This window comes from Mobula hypostoma, chromosome 6 (genome assembly GCF_963921235.1).
Source record: "Mobula hypostoma chromosome 6, sMobHyp1.1, whole genome shotgun sequence".
NCBI classification, from domain to species: Eukaryota; Metazoa; Chordata; class Chondrichthyes; order Myliobatiformes; family Myliobatidae; genus Mobula; species Mobula hypostoma.
Genome location: NC_086102.1, coordinates 7,906,237 through 7,930,028, shown reverse-complemented (window position 1 = coordinate 7,930,028; position 23,792 = coordinate 7,906,237). Strand labels below are relative to the sequence as shown.

Here is a 23,792-nt window from a genome sequence, read left to right as displayed (position 1 = left end):
AACCTTCTCCCCATTTAGATAATAGTCCGCACCATTGTTCCTTTTACCAAAATGCATTATCATATACGTATTTCCCAACATTGTAATCCATCTTACTTTCTTCCATGGCCTTCTGTCCCCCATCTTTAGCCCTTACCTCTTTCACCAATCAACTTCCTAGCTCTTATTTCATCCCTTCCCCTTCATATTTCACTTATCACCTTGTGTTTCTCTCTCCCCCCACCCTCCACCTTTTAAATCTACTCCTCAGCTTAAGGCCAGTAATCGTAAGGCCAGTGATGTTGTGGGGATGGAACTGGACTCTCTGACGGTGGTGTCTGAAAAGAGGATGCTGTCCAAGTTGCATGCCATCTTGGACAATGTCTCCCATCCACTACATAATGTACTGGTTGGGCACAGGAGTACATTCAGCCAGAGACTCATTCCACCGAGATGCAACACAAAGCATCATCGGAAGTCATTCCTGCCTGTGGCCATCAAACTTTACAACTCCTCCCTTGGAGTGTCAGACACCCTGAGCCAATAGGCTGGTCCTGGACTTGTTTCCTGGCATAATTTACATATTACTATTTAATTATTTATGGTGCAACTGTAATAAAAACCAATTTCCCCCAGGATCAATAAAATATGACTATGACTATAACTATGACTGCAAACAACAGGAATTCTGCAGATGCTGGAAATTCAAGCAACACACATCAAAGTTGCTGGTGAACGCAGCAGGCCAGGCAGCATCTCTAGGAAGAGGTACAGTCGACGTTTCAGGCCGAGACCCTTCGTCAGGACTAACTGAAGGAAGAGTGAGTCCTAACAAAGGGTCTCGGCCTGAAACGTCGACTGTACCTCTTCCTAGAGATGTTGCCTGGCCTGCTGCGTTCACCAGCAACTTTGATGTGTGTTGCATAACTATGACTAGCTTCTTTTCTCCAGTCCTGCAGAAGGCACTCAGCCCGAAACATCGACTGTACTCTTTTCCAGAGAGGCTGCTTGGCCTGCTGAGTTCCTGCAGCATTTTGTTGTCTGGCAGTTGAGGGTGCTGCCCGGGCTGACTGCCTGCCCCTCTTCTGAGGGAACGTCATCCTTGGGAGAGGGAGCATGTGGTTGTAATGGGTAGAGTGGGGGATTTCCCGGAAAGGTGGCCCCATTCCTCCCCCAGGTAATTGACTTTTATAGACAGCAACCATCATATTTTAATTTGAATTTGTTCTGTCTTGTGAAGACTAGATTTTTGAATTTTGGTGTAGTTTTCGTGTGAATGAAGTGTTGTAGTTTTGGGAAAAACGACAATGATTTACATTAGCTTTTAATGGATAGGAGTATGAACATAAAAAAAAGGAATAAAATCCCCTCATCCTGTGATAGTCTAGCGTTAAATAGGTGGGTTGCTGGATGGTGTGGCTCACTGGGCCGGAAGGGCTGGTTCTGCACTGTCTTCAGCATCTGATATTCTGCCAACCCCGACTCCTTACAGCTCTGGTAAAGACAATTGCAATATCGCACACAGCTACCCTTTCAAGTTGCTAAAAATTTAAACACATTTCAAAGAAATTCCCTCTCATTTCATTAAACTATTAATGTTAACCCAATGCCCTTTAAAAGTGAATAAGATTTAGGAGCAGTGTTAGGCCATTTGGCCCATTGATTCTACTCTAACGTTCTGTCATGGCTGATTTATTGTCCCTCCAACCCCATTCTTTGCCCTCTCCCTGTAACCTTTCAGAACCTGACTAACCAAGAATCTGTCAACCTCCACATTATATATACCCAATGACTTGGCCTCCCCAGCCATCTGTGGCCATCAATTCCAGATCCACCACCCTTTGGCTAAAGAAATTCCTCCTCATCTCTGTTCCAATTATTACACTTTACAGATTCTTATCTATGAACTAACTGCTAGATAACAATTTGCATTTTTTTTTATCATTGCAGACCGTTTTCATTTGAACCACTTCAAGCTGCTGTTAACAAACAGGAGTTAAATCCATCTTGTGAACCTGTATTTGGTACCTGTGCATCTTCAAAAGATTTCACAAGAAATGCTGTTCATAATACATCTGATCCTGATTCAGACTCAGATTTTGATGCTGGATTGAGATGTGGTCGTGAAAGGGACCACACACTCAAGTAAAGAATTTGGAGCCCTTCAGGTACTTTAGCTGTTGACTTCCATCTCTCATCTAGTCGAGACAGCTGGATTACTATTAATATAACTTTTCCACTGTAATCCAGTTCCTTCCTGTGTCTCAGGTTGAAATTAGAGCTGCTCTGCTTTATAAACTTCATTCACCTTTGATCAGGCTGCATTGTTTTTGCTGTCACTGGATTGAGAGAAGTTTAGAACTCGGAATGTTTAAGTCTTGGCTGGTCCTGTGCACCTTTCACTTCAACACACATCAAAGTCGCTGGTGAACACAGCAGGCCAGGCAGCATCTCGAGGAAGAGGTACAGTCGACGTTTCGGGCTGAGACCCTTCGTCAGGACTAACTGAAGGAAGAGTTAGTAAGAGATTTGAAAGTGGGAGGAGGAAGGGAGATCCAAAATGATAGGAGAAGACAGGAGAGGGAGAGATGGAGCCTAAAGCCAACTGGAGTAAGTTGGCAGCGGAGGCATGTTCCAAGAAAGGATATGTGGCTTGATAGCGAGTCTGAGTCAAAATGTGTACACTGAAGAAGTTTAAATCTTCTCTTCGGGAGTTCAGTGAAACCATCTCTCACTGCTCCCCATCTGTAATTTCTTCGGCTCTTCAACTTTTCGACCACATTTTGACTCAGACTCGCTATCAAGCCATATATTCTTTCTTGGAACGTGTCCCCGCCGCCAACTTACTCCAGTTGGCTTTAGGCTCCATCCCTCCCCCTCCTGTCTTCTCCTATCATTTTGGATCTCCCTTCCTCCTCCCACTTCCAAATCTCTTACTAGCTCTTCTTTCAGTTAGTCCTGCCGAAGGGACTCAGCCTGAAACGTCGACTGTACCTCTTCCTAGAGATGCTGCCTGGCCTGCTGCGTTCACCAGCAACTTTGATGTGTGTTGCTTGAATTTCCAGCATCTGCAGAATTCCTCGTGTTTACACCTTTCACTTCCTTGGTTTTATCTGCCAAATAGACTCACCATAACAGTTTGTTTTACCATGCAGCAGCAAGGGAGGTCCCCAGTAGAAATCCCTTGATCCAAGGGTTCCTTCCCCTGTACATTGCAGACCTGGCTGCCTGGTTTTTACTGGCACCCCATCCACCTGTCCATTCTGTGACTGGGAGGGTCAGTGGGCCATGTTTATATGGAGTGTGAGAGGTGTCAGACTTTATTTCAATATCTGAAGGGGCTGCTCCCAAGATTTTGGTCACACTTCAGCCCCAAGCTTCTGCATTGTGGCTTGGTAGTTAGCACAATGCTTTACAGTACAGGCAGCTGAGGTTAAATTCCTGCCGCGGCCTACATGGAGTTTGTATGTTATCCTCCCGATGTTCTGGTTTCCTCCCACACTCCAAAGATGAACCTGTTGGTAGATTAATTTTCATTGTAAATTGTCCCATGATGGGTTGCGTGGCTCAATGGGCTGGAAGGTCCTATTCCACGTAGTATCTTAATAAATACACGGGCACCCAGTATGTAGCGTGTCGGGTGGCTTGGAGGATCTGCCAGTGGGCTTGGCTCTGGGCCTGGCTAAAATGGCCATTCACAGGTCCAGGTGGCAGGCAGTTGAGAGTTACAAACTCAAGAGGTTCTGCAGATGCTGGAAATCCAGAGTAACGCACTCGAAATACCGGAGGAACTCAGCAGGTAGACACATCTGTGGAAAAAGTGAACAGTCTTTTCCATAGAGGCTGCTTGGCTTGCTGAGTTCCTCCAGCATTTTGTTGTTTGGCAGTTGAGGGTGCTGCCCGGGCTGACTGCCCGCCCCTCTGCTGAGGGTACATCGTCCTTGTGAGAGGGAGCATGTGGTCGTAACGGGTAGAGTGGGGGATTTCCCGGAAAGGTGGCCCCATTTCTCCCCCAGGCAATTGATTTTTATCCACAGCAATCATCATATTTTAATTTGAATTTGTTCTGTCTTGTAAAGACTAGATTTTTGAATTTTGGTGTAGTTTTCGTGTGAATAAACTGTTGTAGTTTTGGGAAGAAAAACTGTTTAAGTCCCAATGATTTACATTAATTTTTAATGGATAGGAGTATCAACGTTTAAAAAAATAGAGAACAAAATCACCTCATCCCATGATAGTCTAGGGTTAGATAGGTGGGTTGCTGGCTGGTGTGGCTCACTGGGCCGGAAGGGCTGGTTCTGCACTGTATCTCGAAATAAATACATTTGGAGCAAAACACTCTCTGCTGGAGGAACTCTATGGGTCAAGCAGTATCTGTGGGAGGACAGGAACTGCTCAATCTTTGGGCCAAAACCAAGAGCAGAGAGGGGAGATGGCCATTGTAAAGGTTCAGAGGGAGAGGTAAAACTGAGGCCAGAGAGTGATTGGTGGATTAAGCTGTGGGGCAGTGAGAGATGATATATAGATTGCCCAGGTGGTGGAGGAAAGGGGTGGAATTACACAGAACATAGAACAGTACTGCATTGGGTGGTGAATCTGTGAAATTCATTGCCACGAATGGCTGTGGAAGCCAACTCATTGGGTACATTCAAAGCAAAGTTTGATATATTCTTGATTAGTCAGGGTGTCAAGATTAAGGGAAGAGGGCAGGAAACTAGGGTCGAGAGGGAAAATAAATCAGCCATGATCATCTGGTGGAGAAGACTTGATGGGCTGAGTGGCCTAATTCTGTTCCTACAGCATAGCTTATGGTCCTTTGGTTCTTAGTCCTCGTCATTATGTGCTGTGTTGTATGACTTTCCATGATCATGATCTTTCCATGACTATGATTGCTCTTGGTAAAACAGGAGAGTTTGGCCATTGCTGCCTTCTGGGCAGTGTCTTTACAAGATGGGCGACCCTAGCCAACTCTTCAAAGATTGTCTGCCTGGTGTCAGAGGTCGCATAACCAGGAGTTGTGATATGTACCAGCTACTCATACGACCATCCACCACCTGATCCCATGGCTTCACCTGACCCTGTCCGGTGGGCTACACCTTGCCCAAGGATGACCTGCAGGCTAGCGGAGGGAAGAAGCTCATTACATCTCCTTTGGTAGAGACGCATCTCCACCCTATCACTCAATCTACATTCCCCTGATAGCCAAAAATATATTGATCACTGACATGAGTATATCCAGTGAGCCAACTTGGGCTGGATGGGCTTGTCCAAACATTCATTGTCCAAAGACATTTCTTCAGAATCAGACCGAGAATCAGGTAAGACCATAAAGTATTGCAGCAGAATTAGGCCATTTAGCCCATTGAGTCTGCTCCTCCATTTCATCATGGCTGATCCATTTTCTCCTTCGTAGTAGCAATGAGAAGACAGCATGTCCATGGTGATTGCCACGTTTTTGAGACATTGCCTTTTGAAGGCATCCTTGAGGGTGGGGAGGCCTCTTTGCCACCATCTGATATTCTGCCAATCTGATATACAGTTCTTTTAAACACAGTTGCAATATCATACACAGCTACCCTTTCAAGTTGCGAAAAACTTAAATACATTTCAAAGGGATTCCCTCTTACTTCATGAAACTATTATTGTTAACCCAATGCCATTTAAAAGTGAATAAGACTTGGGCCATGTGGCCCATTGATTCTACTCCAACATTCTGTCAAGGCTGATTTATTGTCCCTCCAACCCCATTCTTTGCCTTCTCCCCGTAACCTTTCAGACCCTGACTAATCATGAATCTGTCAACCTCCACATTATATATACCCAATGACTTGGCCTCTCCAGCCGTCTGTGGCCATCAATTCCAGATCCGCCACCCTTTGGCTAAAGAAATTCCTCCTCATCTCTGTTCCAATTATGACACTTCACAGATTCTTATTTATGAACTAACTGCTATTTTTAATCTTTTCTGTTTATTCTAGATTACAGATTGTGTTTCTTTTTATCATTGCAGACTTTCTCCATTCCAACCACACCAAGCTACTGTTACCAAACAGGTGATAAAGCCATATTATGTCCCTGTTTTTGGTACCTATACATCTTCAATAAATTTCACAAGAAATGCCGGTGATATTAAATCTACTATTGTTTCTGATGCTGGATTGAGACGTGTCCGTGAAAGGAACCAACACACTCAAGGAAAGAAGTTGGAGCCCTTCAGGTACTTTAACTGTTGACTTCCGTCCGTCATCTAGTCGAGACAGCTGGATTACTATTAATATAACTTTTCCACTGTAATCACATCCCTTCTTGTGTCTCAGGTTGAAATTAGAGCTGTTCTGCTTTATAAACCATTCACTGTTCATCAGGCTGCATTGTTTTTGCTGTCACTGGGTTGAGAGAAGTTTCGAACTGGGAATAGAGTCATAGAGGAGTACAGTACAGATACAGGCCCTTTAGTCCATCTGGCCCATGCTGAAACCATATAAGCTGCCTATTCCCATTGACCCGCACCTCCTTATACCTACTATCCATATACCGATTCAAAATACTCTTAAATGTTGAAATTGAACTTGCATGCACCATTTGTGCTGGCAGCTCATTCCACACTCTCATGACCCTCTGAATGAATAAATTTCCCCTCATGTTCCCTTAAACTTCTCACCTTTCACCTTCACACTGTGGTGGCTGGAGTACTATCGGGATTTTTGATCTACAGTGACACTCAGAAACTGTGGGTCTGCACTACGGCCTGTTCCCGACCGTGGAGCTTGCTGATTGGCTGCATCTCGATATGTTCAGGTTTGGCTTGAAGTCAAGTTTCTCGTCTAGAGTGTGATTCTGGAACAATTGGAGCCGGTGTTTTGCTGTTTGGAGATCGGTTGAGGGTCTCAGCGCTCTGCAGTCTCTGAGGTTATGGGAGTCAGTGTGAGCGAACCCTGTGGCAGGAAGGCTGCAGGATTGGGTGCAAGCCAATGTTTGACCACGTTTTTCCAACTAAAGCTGCCATTGTTCACTGACTGAAGAAACGAGAGCAATTGAAGCATGGAAGAGAGTGCAGAGGGTGTGCGCTGGCTGCCTGTCTATTGATCGGTTGCTCTGTACCAGCGATGGAAACGCCCGATGCTGCCTCCGGGCCTGGAGAGCATTGTCCCGATATTTTGCTGCATTTTTGGATTTGGACTTTGACTGTATTTTGGACAATATATTGGACTATATAGACTCTAGATTTTGGTTTTATAGCTTCAATTTTCTGTGTTTTCCTGCCTGACCTTCTTGGGGTTTTTGTGTGGGGGAGGGGAGCTGTGGGTCATTTTTTGTCTGGGAGGAGGGATTTAGGAGTCGATGTACCTGACCCATTTTGTTTTTTTTGTGTGGCAAGAGGGATTTGGGAGTTAATGTACCTGAACTATTTTTATTTGTTTTTTTTGTGGGGAGGTGGGATTTGGGGTTGATGATTGTGCTGCCTTTCTTTTCTTTTTCTTCCCTTTCTTTGTTTCTTGGCTGTCTGGAGAATTGATGAATTTCGGAGTTGTATACTTTGATAATAAGATGAAACTTTGAGCCTTTAAAGTCGGGTGACTTCAGGGCCTGCATGGTCCTGTGGACATCAGTTCTCACCAGTGTCACGTACTGAAGCATAGCGGGAGCCAGAACATCGAAGACAGCGAGAGTGGCTGTTGGAAGACTGCGCTCGGTAATTGATCTGCCGATTCTCGAGTTGGAGAACTTGGAAAAAAAACACTTCAGACTGACAGTAATACTGAAATAGTGACTTTTGGCTCCCTGGTCGCTGTGGAAGGAGTGATATCTGTCTCTCCCTTGTTAGTGAGTGAGTGAGCCTGTGGGATGTCGAAGATGTTGGAGTGAACAGTTAGTTTTTGATGTACTGTAGACTATGGTCTCTCTCTGGGAGCTTTGCTGCTGCTGGCATGGCAGATTGTGGGAATGCTGATGCTTTACGCTAGAAAAAGTGGGCGAATGGGAGAGGGAAGGTTTGGTACTGCTGCTTGCTGTTGCTTGTGCTTGGGAGGGGAGGGCAGAGACTTTTGGGCTCTGACTCCTGCAAACAGGCAACACCAAGGCTTCAGGCCTAGTCCTCGTTACGAGTGACATCGAGGCTCCTTCCATCTGCCGCTGGTCTCATCCAATAAATCAGCGAATTGAACTTGTGGTGTACCAGATTAACAAAGTGCAAAGGGGTCTTACGATGATGAGAAAGGTGACCATGACACCACTCGCTATTTGACTGTAAGCCTCAATTGATTCGGGCAGCAGCATGTTGTGCAGCTCCTTCATTATCTCTGCCAGCAAGCAACTCGCTGATGGTGTAGACCTGCAGTATCTGCAATCAATAGAAGTGTGTTAAAGTAGAATGGTAGCTTGTTGACCCTGTAGAAGCCGCTGTGACCAGTTGCTCTGTCATCTTGCTGGAAATGTCCAGCTAAGGTCCACGTAGACAATATCCACTGCCTTGCCTTCATCCACTTTCCTAGTTCCTAGATTGGTTAGAGATGACCTACCACTCAAGAACCCTGCTGACTATCCTTCATGTCTATCAAAATATTGATTTATCTGGTCCTTTGGTGTACCTTCCCATAACTTTCCTACAATTGATGTCAGACTTGTCAGCACCTAATTATGTTCAGAGCCTTCTTTAAAGAGCGGAACAACACTGGGAACCCTCCAATCCTCTGGTACCTCTCCTGTCACTAAGGATGTTTTAAATAACCCTGCTAAGGCCCCAGCAGTATCTGTGTTTGCCTTCCATATGGTTTGAGGGAACACCTTGTCAGGCCTGGGGATTTGTCCACTCTAATTTGCCTCAGGTCAGCAAACACCTCATCCTCTAACCTGTATAGGGTCCATGAAGTTGATGCTGCTTTGCCTCACTTCCATAGACTCTGTGTCTGTCTCCTGAGTAAATACAGATGCAAGAAATTCATTTAAGATCCCCCCCGTCTGCTTTGGCTCCATGCGTGGATTACCATTCTGGTCTTCCAGAGGACCAATTTTGTTCCTTGCAATCTTTGTGCTCTTCCTTAGAATTCCTTAGGATTTTCCTTCATTTTGTCTGCTAGAGAAACTTCATGCCTTCTTTTAGCCTTCCTGATTTCTTTCCTAAGTGTTCCTTGTACTCCACAAGCATCTCATTTGTTCCTACTTGCCTATACCTGCTAGACACCTCCTTTTTTCTCTTAACCAGGGCCTCAATATCTCTTGAAAACCAAAGTTCCCTGCACTTGTTATATTTACCTTTTATTCTGATGGGCACATACAAGCTTTGTACTCTCAAAATTTCATTTTGAAGGCCTCCCACTTTCCTGGTACATCTTTGCCAAAAAACAGCTTGTCCCAATCCACACTTGCCAGATCATTTCTGATACCATCAAAATGGCCTTTCTCCAATTTAATATCTCAACCTGTAGACCTGACCCCTGTACTCCTTGCAGTTTAGAAGAATGAGGGGGGACCTCATAGAAACATTTCGAATGTTGAAAGGCATGGACAGAGTGGATGTGGCAAAGTTGTTTCCCATGATGGGGGAGTCTAGTACGAGAGGGCATGACTTAAGGATTGAAGGGCACCCATTCAGAACAGAAATGCGAAGAAATTTTTTTAGTCAGAGGCTGGTGAATCTATGGAATTTGTTGCCACAGGCAGCAGTGGAGGCCAAGTCATTGGGTGTATTTAAGGCAGAGATTGATAGGTATCTGAGTAGCCAGGGCATCAAAGGTTATGGTGAGAAGGCGGGGGAGTGGGACTAAATGGGAGAATGGATCAGCTCATGATAAAATGGCGGAGCAGACTCGATGGGCCGAATGGCCGACTTCTGCTCCTTTGTCTTATGGTCTTATGGTCTTATACATGCAAGAAGAGATGTATAACTCATCTCCTTCTACCTTAGGCCACAAACTTATCAATCACCATTTTCTGGAGGTCCAAGATCCGTATGCTCCACGACCGCTGGACTAAGTGTGTAAATGTAGGAGGGGACTCTGTTGAGAAATAAATGTGCTAAGTTTTCTAGAATTGACTCCTTCTACCCTAGGCCATGAACTTGTCAATCACCCCTTGCGTCTATATATACTTAAGACTTTTATATGCTACTGTGTATATAATTGTAATTTATTTTTGTCATGTCTTGCCCTGTAATGCTGATGCAATACAACATATTTCACGACATATGTCTGTGATAGTAAATTACTAGTCATATTTACTGAGATTTGGTCTGCAGTGTTCAATGCCTTGCTGGTTCTCATGCTTCTTAAAAATAAAGCAAGTACCTACCTCAGCTACCTTTTCGGGCTGGGCTCTCCAGAATGCATCCACTGTCAGTGTGAGAAAATCCCCCTTTTCATTGAAAGCTCTTACCTCTCACGTTATTCCAATGCTATCTTGTTTTAGACACACCCACCACTCTTCAAGGATGAAAGTATATTTATTATCAAAGTACATAAATGTTGCCCTGTACTACCTCGAGACTCATTTTATTGTGGAGACTCTCAGGAAACAGAAAGAAACACAATGGAATCAATGAAAGAGTGCACACAACAAGAAAGACGAACATCCAATGTACAAAAGACAACAAACTGTGCGAATACAAAGAGAAAAAATAATAAGCAATAATTCTCCAGAACCTGAGATGAAGAGTCCTTGAAAATGAATGCATAGGTTGTGGGGACAGTGCAGTATTGGGTTGGGTGAAATTACGTTCTCTTGTTCAGGAGCCTGACGGTTGAGGGGTAATAATAGTCCCTGAACTGGATGGTGTTGGTCTGAGGCTCCTGTACCTCCTTCCCCATAGCAGCAGCGAGAAGAGAGCATGGCATGTATGATGGGGTTCCTTGATGATGGATGCTGCATTTGTATTTTGATGGATGATTTGGAGGGGAGGAGAAGATGGCGACGCAGCGCGCGTGGCCGCTCCGAAATGGTATCATATTTGTTAAGTAGGGGCCGTGCACAATGCTGATTTGATGGAGACAGACGTGAGAATCATGGAGGAACATCTGGAGAAACTTCTGAAATGCCTGCTTCACTGCCGTTGCTACTGTGCGATCGAGAATCTCCGGAGGGGAAGACCCCAAATCCTCGGCTTTGCCTATTGCCTGTTGCCGGGGCCGGGGTCGAAGCGCTCGGCAGAGATGGTGCTCGGTGCTCGGTGTCAGGGGGCTGGTCAGAGGCTCGAAGCTTTCGGATGGACTCAAGAGTCAGCTGTGGTCGGGTGCTTCCAGGGTGCTGCATCGGCAAGTTTGCTGTGCTGGAGGTTCACGGCAGGGAGAGTATTTTTTCTTCCTTCTACCGTCTGCGTGAGATGATGGGACTTTCGAGAAACTTTGAGGCTTTTTTTTTTACCGTGCCCATGGTCCCTTCCCCATGAGTGGATATAGCCACAAGGCAGCAGAAGTTTGAGATCAGAGTTTTCCTTCTCCTAGATGAGCTGCCCAACGCAGCTGTTGAGCCCCATTTGCCTGAAGTAACTGGTTGTATGGCATCACTAACCTGACTTTGCCCCCTCTCCTGTCAGTAGAAATGGGTCCGCTATGCTTAGTAGCTAAGCCACACGTGAAGTCCAAGAGCTGCACTTGATTGTCAGAGGTGATCCGAGATGCACACTAACTCGCACATTTCAGGCTGTAGAGGTACATGCTGAGGAGTGCACTAAAACGTGGGAAAACAGAATAAGGTTCTTCTGCTACTGGACAGAGAGGGATAGGGTTGAGTGAGAAAGCTTCTCAATAGTATAGCACCCCAGGGGGCCACATGAGTGGCAACAGTCGGATTTGTTTTAAGGAAAATAATGGAACACTCCATAATGTATTGAGTACGAATGTAGGAACGACAGGCATTGCACAGATTCTTTTTGTAAATACGTTTTAATTGTGAACAGAGTTTAATTTGATTAAAAAAAAGACTTCTCTACATGGTACAGTAGGGTGGCACGGTAGCGTAGTGATTAGCGCAACGCTTTACGGTGACTTGGGTTCAATTCCTGTCGCTGAATGTAAGGAGTTTGTACGTCCCTCCCTGTTACTGAGTGGGTTTCCTCCGGGTGCTCCGGCTTCCTCCCACATTCCAAAGACATCAGTTAGCAGATTAACTGGTCTTTGTAATTTGTCCCATGATTAGGCTAGAGTTAAGTTAGGCTCAATTAAAAATAAATAAACAGCCCCTCCAGTGCAGTCACCTCCTTCCAAAAGTATGGTGAATGAATCTGTGCACAGTCTTCCAGGCTTGATCGCGTCGTACCTGGAGACCTTGCTCTGCTGTTCTCTCTACTACGCCTGATGAAGACAAGCATGCCATGTATCTTCTTCACTAGTTCAAATTCACGTTTCATTGCCATTCAATCATACATGAAAACCCATGAACACAGCCAACTAAACCAGCATTCCTCTGGAATTCGATAAGATCTGTCCCTAAACTCAGCTCCATCTACCCACCTTTTCTCCATAACCCTTAATTCCCTTACTATGTAAAAACCTATCTAACTGTTCATTCAATATATTTAGTGAAGAAGCCTCAACTGCTTCCCTGGATAGTGAATTCCACAGATTTACCACTCTCTGGGAAAAACAGTTTCTCCTCATCTCCATCCTAAATCTTCTCCCCTGAATCTTGAGGCAATGTCCCCTAGTTCTAGTCTCACCTACCAATGCAAACAACTTTCCTACTTCTATCTTATCTATCCCTTTCAAAATGTTATATGTTTAGAAACATAGAAACATAGAAACATAGAAAATAGGTGCAGGAGTAGGCCATTCGGCCCTTCGAGCCTGCACCGCCATTTATTATGATCATGGCTGATCATCCAACTCAGAACCCAGCCTTCCCTCCATACCCCCTGACCCCTGTAGCCACAAGGGCCATATCTAACTCCCTCTTAAACATAGCCAATGAACTGGCTTCAACAGTTTGCTGTGGCAGAGAATTCCACAGATTCACCACTCTCTGTGTGAAGAAGTTTTTCCTAATCTCGGTCCTAAAAGGCTTCCCCTCTATCCTCAAACTGTGACCCCTCGTTCTGGACCTCCCCAACATCGGGAACAATCTTCCCGCATCTAGCCTGTCCAATCCCTTTAGGATCTTATACGTTTCAATCAGATCCCCCCTCAATCTTCTAAATTCCAACGAGTACAAGCCCAGTTCATCCAGTCTTTCTTCATATGAAAGACCTGCCATCCCAGGAATCAATCTGGTGAACCTTCTTTGTACTCCCTCTATGGCAAAGATGTCTTTCCTCAGATTAGGGGACCAAAACTGCACACAATACTCCAGGTGTGGTCTCACCAAGGCCTTGTACAACTGCAGTAGTACCTCCCTGCTCCTGTACTCGAATCCTCTCGCTATAAATGCCAGCATACCATTCGCCTTTTTCACCGCCTGCTGTACCTGCATGCCCACTTTCAATGACTGGTGTATAATGACACCCAGGTCTCGTTGCACCTCCCCCTTTCCTAATCGGCCACCATTCAGATAATAATCTGTTTTCCTATTTTTGCCACCAAAGTGGATAACTTCACATTTATCCACATTAAATTGCATCTGCCATGAGTTTGCCCACTCACCCAACCTATCCAAGTCACCCTGCATCCTCTTAGCATCCTCCTCACTGCTAACATTGCCACCCAGCTTCGTGTCATCCGCAAACTTGGAGATGCTGCATTTAATTCCCTCATCCAAGTCATTAATATATATTGTAAACAATTGGGGTCCCAGCACTGAGCCTTGCGGTACCCCACTAGTCACCGCCTGCCATTCTGAAAAGGTCCCGTTTATTCCCACTCTTTGCTTCCTGTCTGCTAACCAATTCTCCACCCACACCAATACCTTACCCCCAATACCGTGTGCTTTAAGTTTGCACACTAATCTCCTGTGTGGGACCTTGTCAAAAGCCTTTTGAAAATCCAAATATACCACATCCACTGGTTCTCCCCTATCCACTCTACTAGTTACATCCTCAAAAAATTCTATGAGATTCGTCAGACATGATTTTCCTTTCACAAATCCATGCTGACTTTGTCCGATTATTTCACCGCTTTCCAAATGTGCTGTTATCACATCCTTGATAACTGACTCCAGCAGTTTCCCCACCACCGACGTTAGGCTAACCGGCCTATAATTCCCCGGTTTCTCTCTCCCTCCTTTTTTAAAAAGTGGGGTTACATTAGCCACCCTCCAATCCTCAGGAACTAGTCCAGAATCTAACGAGTTTTGAAAAATTATCACTAATGCATCCACTATTTCTTGGGCTACCTCCTTAAGCACTCTAGGATGCAGACCATCTGGCCCTGGGGATTTATCTGCCTTCAATCCCTTCAATTTACCTAACACCACTTCCCTACTAACATGTATTTCACTCAGTTCCTCCATCTCACTGGACCCTCTGTCCCTTACTATTTCTGGAAGATTATTTATGTCCTCCTTTGTGAAGACAGAACCAAAGTAATTATTCAATTGGTCTGCCATGTCCTTGCTCCCCATAATCAATTCACCTGTTTCTGTCTGCAGGGGACCTACATTTGTCTTTATCAGTCTTTTCCTTTTTACATATCTATAAAAGCTTTTACAGTCCGTTTTTATGTTCTCTGCCAGTTTTCTCTCATAATCTTTTTTCCCCTTCCTAATTAAGCCCTTTGTTCTCCTCTGCTGAACTCTGAATTTCTCCCAGTCCTCAGGTGAGCCACTTTCTCTGGCTAATTTGTATGCTACTTCTTTGGAATTGATACTATCCCTGATTTCTCTTGTCAGCCACGGGTGCACTACCTTCCTTGATTTATTCTTTTGCCAAACTGGGATGAACAATTGTTGTAGTTCATCCATGCAACCTTTAAATGCTTGCCATTGCATATCCACCGTCAATCCTTTAAGTGTCATTTGCCAGTCTATCTTAGCTAATTCACGTCTCATACCTTCAAAGTTACCCCTCTTTAAGTTCAGAACCTTTGTTTCTGAATTAACTATGTCACTCTCCATGTTAATGAAGAATTCCACCATATTATGGTCACTCTTACCCAAGGGGCCTCTCACGACAAGATCGCTAATTAACCCTTCCTCATTGCTCAAAACCCAGTCTAGAATAGCCTGCTCTCTAGTTGGTTCCTCGACATGTTGGTTCAAAAAACCATCCCGCATACATTCCAAGAAATCCTCTTCCTCAGCACCTTTACCAATTTGGTTCACCCAGTCTACATGTAGATTGAAGTCACCCATTATAACTGCTGTTCCTTTATTGCACACATTTCTAATTTCCTGTTTAATACCATCTCCGACCTCACTACTACTATAAGATCCCCTCTTATTCTTCTGAACTCCAGACAGTATAGTCCCAGGCGACTCAATCTCTCCTCATAAGTTAACCCCTTCATCTCTGGAATCAATCTGGTGAACCTCCTCTGCACTGCCTCCAAAGCCAGTATATCCTTCCTCTAATATGGAGACCAGAACTGCACACAGTACTCCAGGTGCAGCCTCGCCAGTACCCTGTATAGTTGCAGCATGACCTCCCTGCTCTTGAATTCAATCCCTCTAGCAATGAAGGCCAACATTCCGTTTTCCTTCTTAATAACCTGTTGTAAATGCAAGCCAACTTTTTGCGATTCATGCACAAGCACTCCCAAGTCCCTCTGCACAACAGCATGCTGCAATCTTTCTCCATTTAAATAATAATCTGCTCTTCTATTGTTCCTTTCAAAGTGGATGATATCACATTTACCAATGTTGTATTCCATCTGCCAGACCTTGGCCCACTCACTTAACCTATCTATATCCCTCTGCAGACTCTCCACATTCTCTGTACAATTTGCTTTCCAACTCAGTTTAGTGTCATCAGCAAATTTTGCTACACTACACTCAGTCCCCACTTCCAAATCAAAGGTGTAAATAGTAAACAGCTGCAGGCCCAGCACTGACCCGGCACCCCACTCATCACTGACTGCCAACTGGAGAAACACCCATATACCAAGTCTCTGCCTTCTATTGGTTAACCAATCCACTATCCATACCAATATACTTCCTCTAACTCCATGCATCCGTATCTTATTTATAAGTCTCCTGTACGGCACCTTATCAAATGCCTTCAGGAAATCCAAGTATATGACATCCACCTGTTTCCCTCTATCCACCGCACATATAAGATAGCAAGTAACTAATAGTCACACACAAAACAAGCTATAGCCCAAATCCCTAAGTGACATATCCTGCAAGTTGATGGTGCATGTGTGTTATAGACAAGAAGATGCAGTTCTCAACAGCCTGCAGCTGAACATATGCATGCCAAGTCAAGTCAAGTTGCTTTTATTGTCATTTCAACCATAATTGCCGGTGCAGTACACAGTAAAAACGAAACAACGTTGCTCCAGGACCATGGTGCTACATGAAACAACACAAAACTACACTAGACTTCAGGCCTACATGGGACTACATAAAGTGCCCAAAACAGTGCAAGACAGTACAATAATTAATAAACAAGACAATAGGCACAGTAAAGGACAAAGTACAATATAATAATAAATGATGTAAATGTAAATGTAAACAATGTTTTAGCAGGAAGTGAGCAAAAATTGCAACGGGAGTGGGATGGTGTTCAGTTGTGTGTGTGTGTGTAGGTTGGTGTCAGACTAGACTCTGGGTATTGAGGAATCTGATGGCTTGGGGGAAGAAACTGTTGCACAGTCTGGTCGTGAGAGCCTGAATGCTTTGGTGCCTTTTGCCAGATGGCAGGAGGGAGAAAAGTTTGTGTGAGGGGTGCGTGGGATCCTTCACAATGCTGTTAACTTTGCAGATGCAGCGTGTGGTGTAAATGTCTGTAATGGTGGGAAGAGAGACCCCAATGATCCCTTCAGATGACCTCATTATCCACTGCAGGGTCTTGCGATCCGAGACGGTGCAATTTCCGAACCAGGCAGTAATACAGCTGCTCAGGATGCTCTCAATACATCCTCTGTAGAAAGTGGTGAGGATGGGGGTGGGAGATGGACTTTTCTCAGCCTTCGCAGAAAGTAAAGACGTTGCTGGGCTTTCTTGGCTATGGAGCTGGTGTTGAGGGACCAGGTGAGGTTCGCCGTATGCACAATTCAGTTTGTCATTCCACTGAGCGAACAATGGAAGGGCCAGCCTCCAACCCAGCTATGCTAAACTGCCTCCAACGTCTCCTTGCCTGGACTGTTGCAACAGGCAAGCCTGCAGCTCGAGGCCTAGTCCTCACTACAACCAAAGCCACACAGCCACCACCTGCCAATCTTTCAATTTAATGTCAGAAAATGTATAAAGTATACAACCTGAAATCCTTACTCTTCGCAGGCACCCATGAAAGAGAGAAGAAAAGAAACAAGAAATGAATGACAGAAAATGTTATAACCCCACATTTCTAACTGTGGTGATGCTGCAGTGCAGTGGTTACCACATCGTTTTAAAGCACGAGCGGTAGGATCAGGGTTTGACTCATGCTGCGGTCTGTAAGGGGTTTGTACATTCTCCCTGTGACTGCTTGTATTTCCTCCAGGTGCTTGGTTTCTTCCCACAGATCAAAGGCGTATGGGTTAGGTTTACTGACGTGTGGGTATCCTATCTGTGCCAGAAGCATGGCAACACTTGTGGGCTGGGCCTAGCACAGGCCTTGCTGATTTGATTTGACACAAACGATGCGTTTCACTGTAAGTCTGAACGTTCATGGGACAAATAAAGCTGATCTTTTTCTTTGCTCCATATCCTGTTTCTGTTGACAGCCTTCCTCATTACCTACAACCTTTGCAAATTCTGTGCCACCTGCAAACCTGCAAGGTAGGACAAAGAAAAGTACCGTCAAAGTAAAAGTAAATTTATTATCAAAGTTCCTATAAGTCACCATATACAATGCTAAGGGTCATTTTCTTGCAGGCATTTACAGGAAAATAAAGAAACAAAATAGAATTTATGAAAAACTATACAGAAACAAAGACTGACAAACAACCAATTTGCAAAAGAAGACAAATTGTGCAAATAAATAATATTGAGAAAATCATTTGTAGAGGCTTTGGAAGTGAGTCCATAGGTTGAGAAATCAGTTCAGTTGAGGTGAGTAAAGTTATCCACGATGGTACAGGAACTTAATGGTTCAAGGGTAATTTTCTGAACCTGGTGGTGTGGGGCCTAAGGCTCCTGTACCTTCTTGATGGCAGTAGTGAGAAGAGAGCATGGTTTGGATGGTGGGGATACTTGATGATGGATGCTGCTTTCCAGCAACAACGCTTCTTGCAGATGTGCCCAATGGTGGGGAGAACTTACCAGTGGGCTGTATCCACTACATTTGATAGGCTTTTCTGTTCATGGGCATTGGTGTTTCCAGACCAGGCTGTGACACAAACTTTGAGGATACTCTCAGAAAGGAATTCATGAAATAAACTTCCATGGATTACTCCATTTACAAAGAGACTGGCAAAGCAACACAGACAGAAGCTGTGTTGGTAATCATAGAACATAGAATAGAATAGTACAGCACAGTTCAGGCCCTTCGGCCCACAATGTTGTGCCGACCCTTAAACCCTACCTCCCATAGAAGTAGAACATAGAATAGTACAACTTGCACCATTTTCAGTTTCTGAATGTCAATGAACTGTTAATGAAGACAATGCTTACTCTTGCATTACAGAGCCACAAAGCCACAGAGTGAAACCCTGAACATGTCTGCTGTCAAGACTGTTATCCAGAAAAGGCTTTGGGAATACCAAAAGTACCAGACGACCATACTGCAGGCACTAGGTAAGGAAACGTGAAGCACGTTAGCATAAAAACTCATTCACTGCAGCCCAATTGTATTACGTATGTAACAAATGAATCAGCAAGCAGCAACCTAAACAAATGGACTCTCTAATTCTCCCACCATGTCATATGCAACTGCTGACTTAGTGTTGCCCTTGGTTTCAGTGTAACCGCTCTCTCAGACTAACCCCTCTCTCAGTGTAAACCCTCTCTCGGTGTAACCACTCTCTCAGTGTAACTCTCACACGAGGAAATCTGCAGATGCTGGAAATTCAAGCAACACACATAAAAAATGCTGGTGAATGCAGCAGGCCAGGCAGCATCTACAGGAAGAGGTACAGTCAATGTTTCGGGCCGAGACCCTTCGTTAGGACTAACTGAAAAATGCCATCCCCTTCTCACAATTCCTCCGTCTCAACCGCATCTGCTCTCAGGATGAGTCTTTTCATTCCAGGATGAAGGAGATGTCCTCCTTTTTTAAAGAAAGGGTCTTCCCTTCCTCCGCCATCAACTCTGCTCTCAAACGCATCTCCCCCATTTCACACACATCTGCTCTCACCCCATCCTCCTGCCACCCCACTAGGAATTAGGGTCCCCCTTGTCCTCACCTACCACCCCACCAGCCTCCAGGTCCAACATATAATTCTCCGTAACTTCCGCCACCTCCAACGGGATCCCACCACTAAGCACATCTTCCCCACCCCCCCTTTCTGCTTTCTGCAGGGATCGCTCCCTATGCGACTCCCTTGTCCATTCGTTTCCTCCCCCATCCCTTCCCACCGATCTCCTTCCCGGCACTTATCCTTGTAAGCGGAACAAGTGCTACACATGCCCTTACACTTCCTCCCTCACCACCATTCAGGGCCCCAGACAGTCCTTCCAGGTGAGGCGACACTTCACCTGTGAGTCGGCTGGGGTGATATACTGCGTCCGGTGCTCCCGATGTGGCCTTTTATATATTGGTGAGACCCGACGCAGACTGGGAGACCGCTTTGCTGAACACCTACGCTCTGTCCGCCAGAGAAAGCAGGATCTCCCAGTGGCCACACATTTTAATTCCACATCCCATTCCCATTCTGACATGTCTATCCACGGCCTCCTCTACTGTCAAGATGAAGCCACACTCAGGTTGGAGGAACAACACCTTATATTCCGTCTGGGTAGCCTCCAACCTGATGGCATGAACATTGACTTCTCAAACTTCCGCTAATGCCCCACCTCCCCCTCGTACCCCATCCCTTATTTATTTATTATTATTATTTTTTTCTCTCTCTCTTTTTTCTCCCTCTGTCCCTCTCACCAGAACTCCTTGCCCATACTCTAGGCTCTCCTCACCCTTTCTTTCTCCCTAGGCCTCCCGTCCCATGATTCTCTCCCTTCTCCAGCCTTGTATCCCTTTTGCCAATCAACTTTCCAGCTCTTGGCTCCATCCCTCCCCCTCCTGTCTTCTCCTATCATTTCTGATCTCCTCCTCCCCCTCCCACTTTCAAATCTCTAATTATCTCTTCTTTCAGTTAGTGCTGACGAAGGGTCTCAGCCCAAAATGTCGACTGTACCTCTTCCTAGAGATGCTGCCTGGCCTACTGCGTTCACCAGCATTTTTATGTGTGTGTCAGTGTAACCCTCTCTCAGTGTCACCCCTCTCTCAGTGTCACCCCTCTCTCAGTTTAACCCCTCTCTCAGCGTAACCCCTCTCGCGGTGTAACCCCTCTCTCGGAGTAACCCCTCTCTCGGCGTAACCCCTCTCTCGGTGTAACCCCTCTCTCAGTGTCACCTGTCTCTCAGTGTAACCCCTCTCTCAGTGTAACACTCTCTCAGTGTAACCCTCTCTCAGTGTAACCCCTCTCGCAGTGTATCCCTCTCTCGGTGTCACCCCTCTCTCGGAGTAACCCCTCTCTCGGCGTAACCCCTCTCTCGGTGTAACCCCTCTCTCGGTGTAACCCCTCTCTCGGTGTAACCCCTCTCTCGGTGTAACCCCTCTCTCGGCGTAACCCCTCTCTCGGCGTAACCCCTCTCTCGGTGTAACCCCTCTCTCGGAGTAACCCCTCTCTCAGTGTAACTCCTCTCTCCCCTGCCCATCGCCTCCACCTGATTCGCCTCCTCCATCCCTTTCTCCAGTGATCTATTTTCTGGTATCAAGATTTCGTCTCCTTCAACCTTTTACCATTTCCTCCTAACATCTCCCAGCCTCATACTTCATCTCTCTCCCCCACCCAACTATCATTCTTCTCATGTGGCCTCACCTATCATCTGCCAGGTTCTACTCTTTCCCATTGGTCCCACTTTCCTTTTCTGGCTTTTTCCCTCTTCATTCTGCCTTCTTCCAGTTTTCTTTCCAGTCCTGAAGGAGGTTTGGGCCCAAAACATTGACTATTCCTCTCCATAGATGATGCCTTACCTACTGACGTCCTTTAGCATTTTGTGATTTCCTGTACCTACAGCATCTATGGTGCTCTGTATTCTGTTATTGTCTTTTTTGTTTTGTTATTGAACTCCCAGTTCACAGACCTCTCACACCTTCCCTTATGTAAACACCGTCAAGACCCGTGTGTTATTTTGCTGCATGTTTTACCAAATTCTCATTACCCTCATTTATTTTATCTGCCTATCACCTCCTCCTTCCCTTTCTCCTGTGATCCATTCTCCTCTTCTATCAGATTCCCTCTTCTCCAGACCTCTTCGCCTTTCCTATCCATCTGGACTCACCAATCAACTTCTAGTATGCCTTCCTTCCCCTCTCCCACATTTTTATTCTGGCATCTTCCTTCTTCCTTTCTAGTCCTGAAGAAGAGTTTCAGCCCAAAACATTGACTGTTTATTCATTTCCATAGATAACGCCACACCTGCCGAGTTTCTCTAGATTTCAAATGTTTCAAAGGGTTCCATTTATTATCAGAGAATGTTTCCAGTGTCCAGCCTGAAATATTTGTGTTTGCAGACATCCGTGAGAAACAGAGGAATCTCAAATACAATGAATGACAGAAAAACATTCGTACTCCAAAGCCCCATCTCCTCATAATTATCAAGACATTTAGATTAGATTAGATTATGAGGACACGCAGTCCTCTTTTATTGTCATTTAGTAATGCATGCATTAAGAAATGATACAATGTTCCTCCAGAATGATATCACAGAAACACAAGACAGACCAAGACTGAAAAACTGACAAAACCACATAATTAAAACATATAGTTACAACAGTGCAAAGCAATACCGTAATTTGATAAAAAAACAGACCATAGGCACAGTAAAAAAAAAAGTCTCAAAGTCTCTTGAAAGTCCCATCACCTCATGCAGGTGGTAGAAGGAAGAAAACTCTTCCTGCCGTGAACCTCCAGCGCTGCAAACTTGCCGATGCAGCACCCTGGAAACACCCGACCACAGCTGACTCTTGAGTCCGTCCGAAAACTTCGAGCCTCCGACCAGCCCTTCAACACCGAGCACTGAGCACCATCTCTGCTGAGTGCTTCGACCCCGGCCCTGGCTGCCAAGCAGCAGGCAAAGCTGAGGATTTGGGGCCTTCCCTCCGGAGATTCTTGATCGCACAGTAGCAGTGGCAGTGAAGCAGGCATTTCAGAAGTTTCTACAGATGTTCCTCCGTGCTTCTCATGTCTGTCTCCATCAAATCAGGATTGTGCACGGTACTCTACTTAACAAATACAGGTATCGTTCTGGAGCGGCCGCGCGCGCTGCATCGCGCCGCCATCTTCTCCTCCCCACCCCCTTCTCCATTTCAGCAAAAAGCGTCAGCATCCATCTCCCACCAAGCAACAGTAAAGCACCCAATGAGAGACCATGATCTCCTGTCAACAAAAACTATCGTTTACCCAGCAGTTCAACACGCACGGGCGCTCTCTCTCACTAACAAGAGATAGAGAGATATCATATCACCCATTTTCACAGTAACAGGGGAGACTGATAGTCGTTGTTATGATATTATTGATCGAGCTCATAGGATTAGAGGTTTCAATCCCTTTGGTAAGCAGGTCCTAACTCGGGTCATAGCATAGCGGTCATTGAGGTGGGGCTTGTGGGTGGCAGATGCTTCCCAGGGGTCATCAGGTGGGCACCCCCCTTCTTAGATGTTTTGTCAATTTAAGCTCACTACATCTCCAGAGGACTCAACAGTGTGACCTGGCGACCCGGGTGCACTAATTTCACATCTGGTCATCCGCGGGTCATTTTGGGGCCCAGCTGCCATCACTCCTCTTCATCCACAACCAGCGGCTGCTTTGCTCGGCTGCCTCTGAGAGTTCTGCTGTAGCTTGCTGCTGGCGCTGGCATCGGACTCCCAATCCCCTCAGCAAACTGACCGTGGAAACAGCCACAAGCCCTCTGCAGCCAACCTCTACAGGGAAGCCTGCACCTTCCATCCAAGCTGCCTGGTATCTGTGGCCAGCTCAGCTTCCACTCATACTCCTCACAGACTGCATCTTAGAAACATATAAAATAGGTGCAGGATTAGGCCATTCGGCCGTTCGAGCCTGCACCGCCATTCAGTATGATCATGGCTGATCATCCAACTCAGAACCCTGTACCTGCCTTCTCTCCATACCCCCTGATCCCTTTAGCCACAAGGGCCTTATCTAACTCCCTCTTAAATATAGCCAATGAACTGGCCTCAACTGTTTCCTGTGGCAGCGAATTCCACAGGTTCACCACTTTCTGTGTGAAGAAGTTTTTCCTCATCTCGGTCCTAAAAAGCTTCCCCTTTATCATCAGACTGTGACCCCTCGTTCTGGACTTCCCCAACATCAGGAACAATCTTCCTGCATCTAGCCTGTCCATTCCCTTTAGGATTTTATACGTTTCAATAAGATCCCCCCTCAATCTTCTAAGTTCCAATGAGTATAAGCCTAGTCGATCCAGTCCTTCATCATATGAAAGTCCTTCCATCCCAGGAATCAATCCGGTGAACCTTCTTTGTACTCCCTCTATGGCAACAATGTCTTTCCTCAGATTAGGGGACCAAAACTGCACACAATATTCCAGGTGTGGTCTCACCAAGGCCTTGTACAACTGCAGTAGTACCTCCCTGCTCCTGTACTCGAATCCTCTCGCTATGAATGCCAGCA

The 23,792-nt window shown here is 45.5% G+C and overlaps 1 protein-coding gene across 2 annotated transcripts in view; it reads left to right on the top strand.

The window, feature by feature from the left end:
• The window catches only part of LOC134347454 (E3 ubiquitin/ISG15 ligase TRIM25-like), a 54,461-nt gene that overhangs the window by 27,559 nt on the left and 3,110 nt on the right, over positions 1 to 23,792 (top strand). Inside the window, exons 6-7 of one of the 2 annotated variants that reach the window (XM_063049776.1) lie at positions 5,990 to 6,196; positions 18,608 to 18,717. In XM_063049776.1, the coding sequence (XP_062905846.1) occupies positions 5,990 to 6,196; positions 18,608 to 18,717 (317 nt within the window). Of the gene's footprint in view, positions 1 to 1,929; positions 2,148 to 5,989; positions 6,197 to 18,607; positions 18,718 to 23,792 lie in introns of those variants that run through there. The other variant, XM_063049777.1, reaches the window with a different exon arrangement.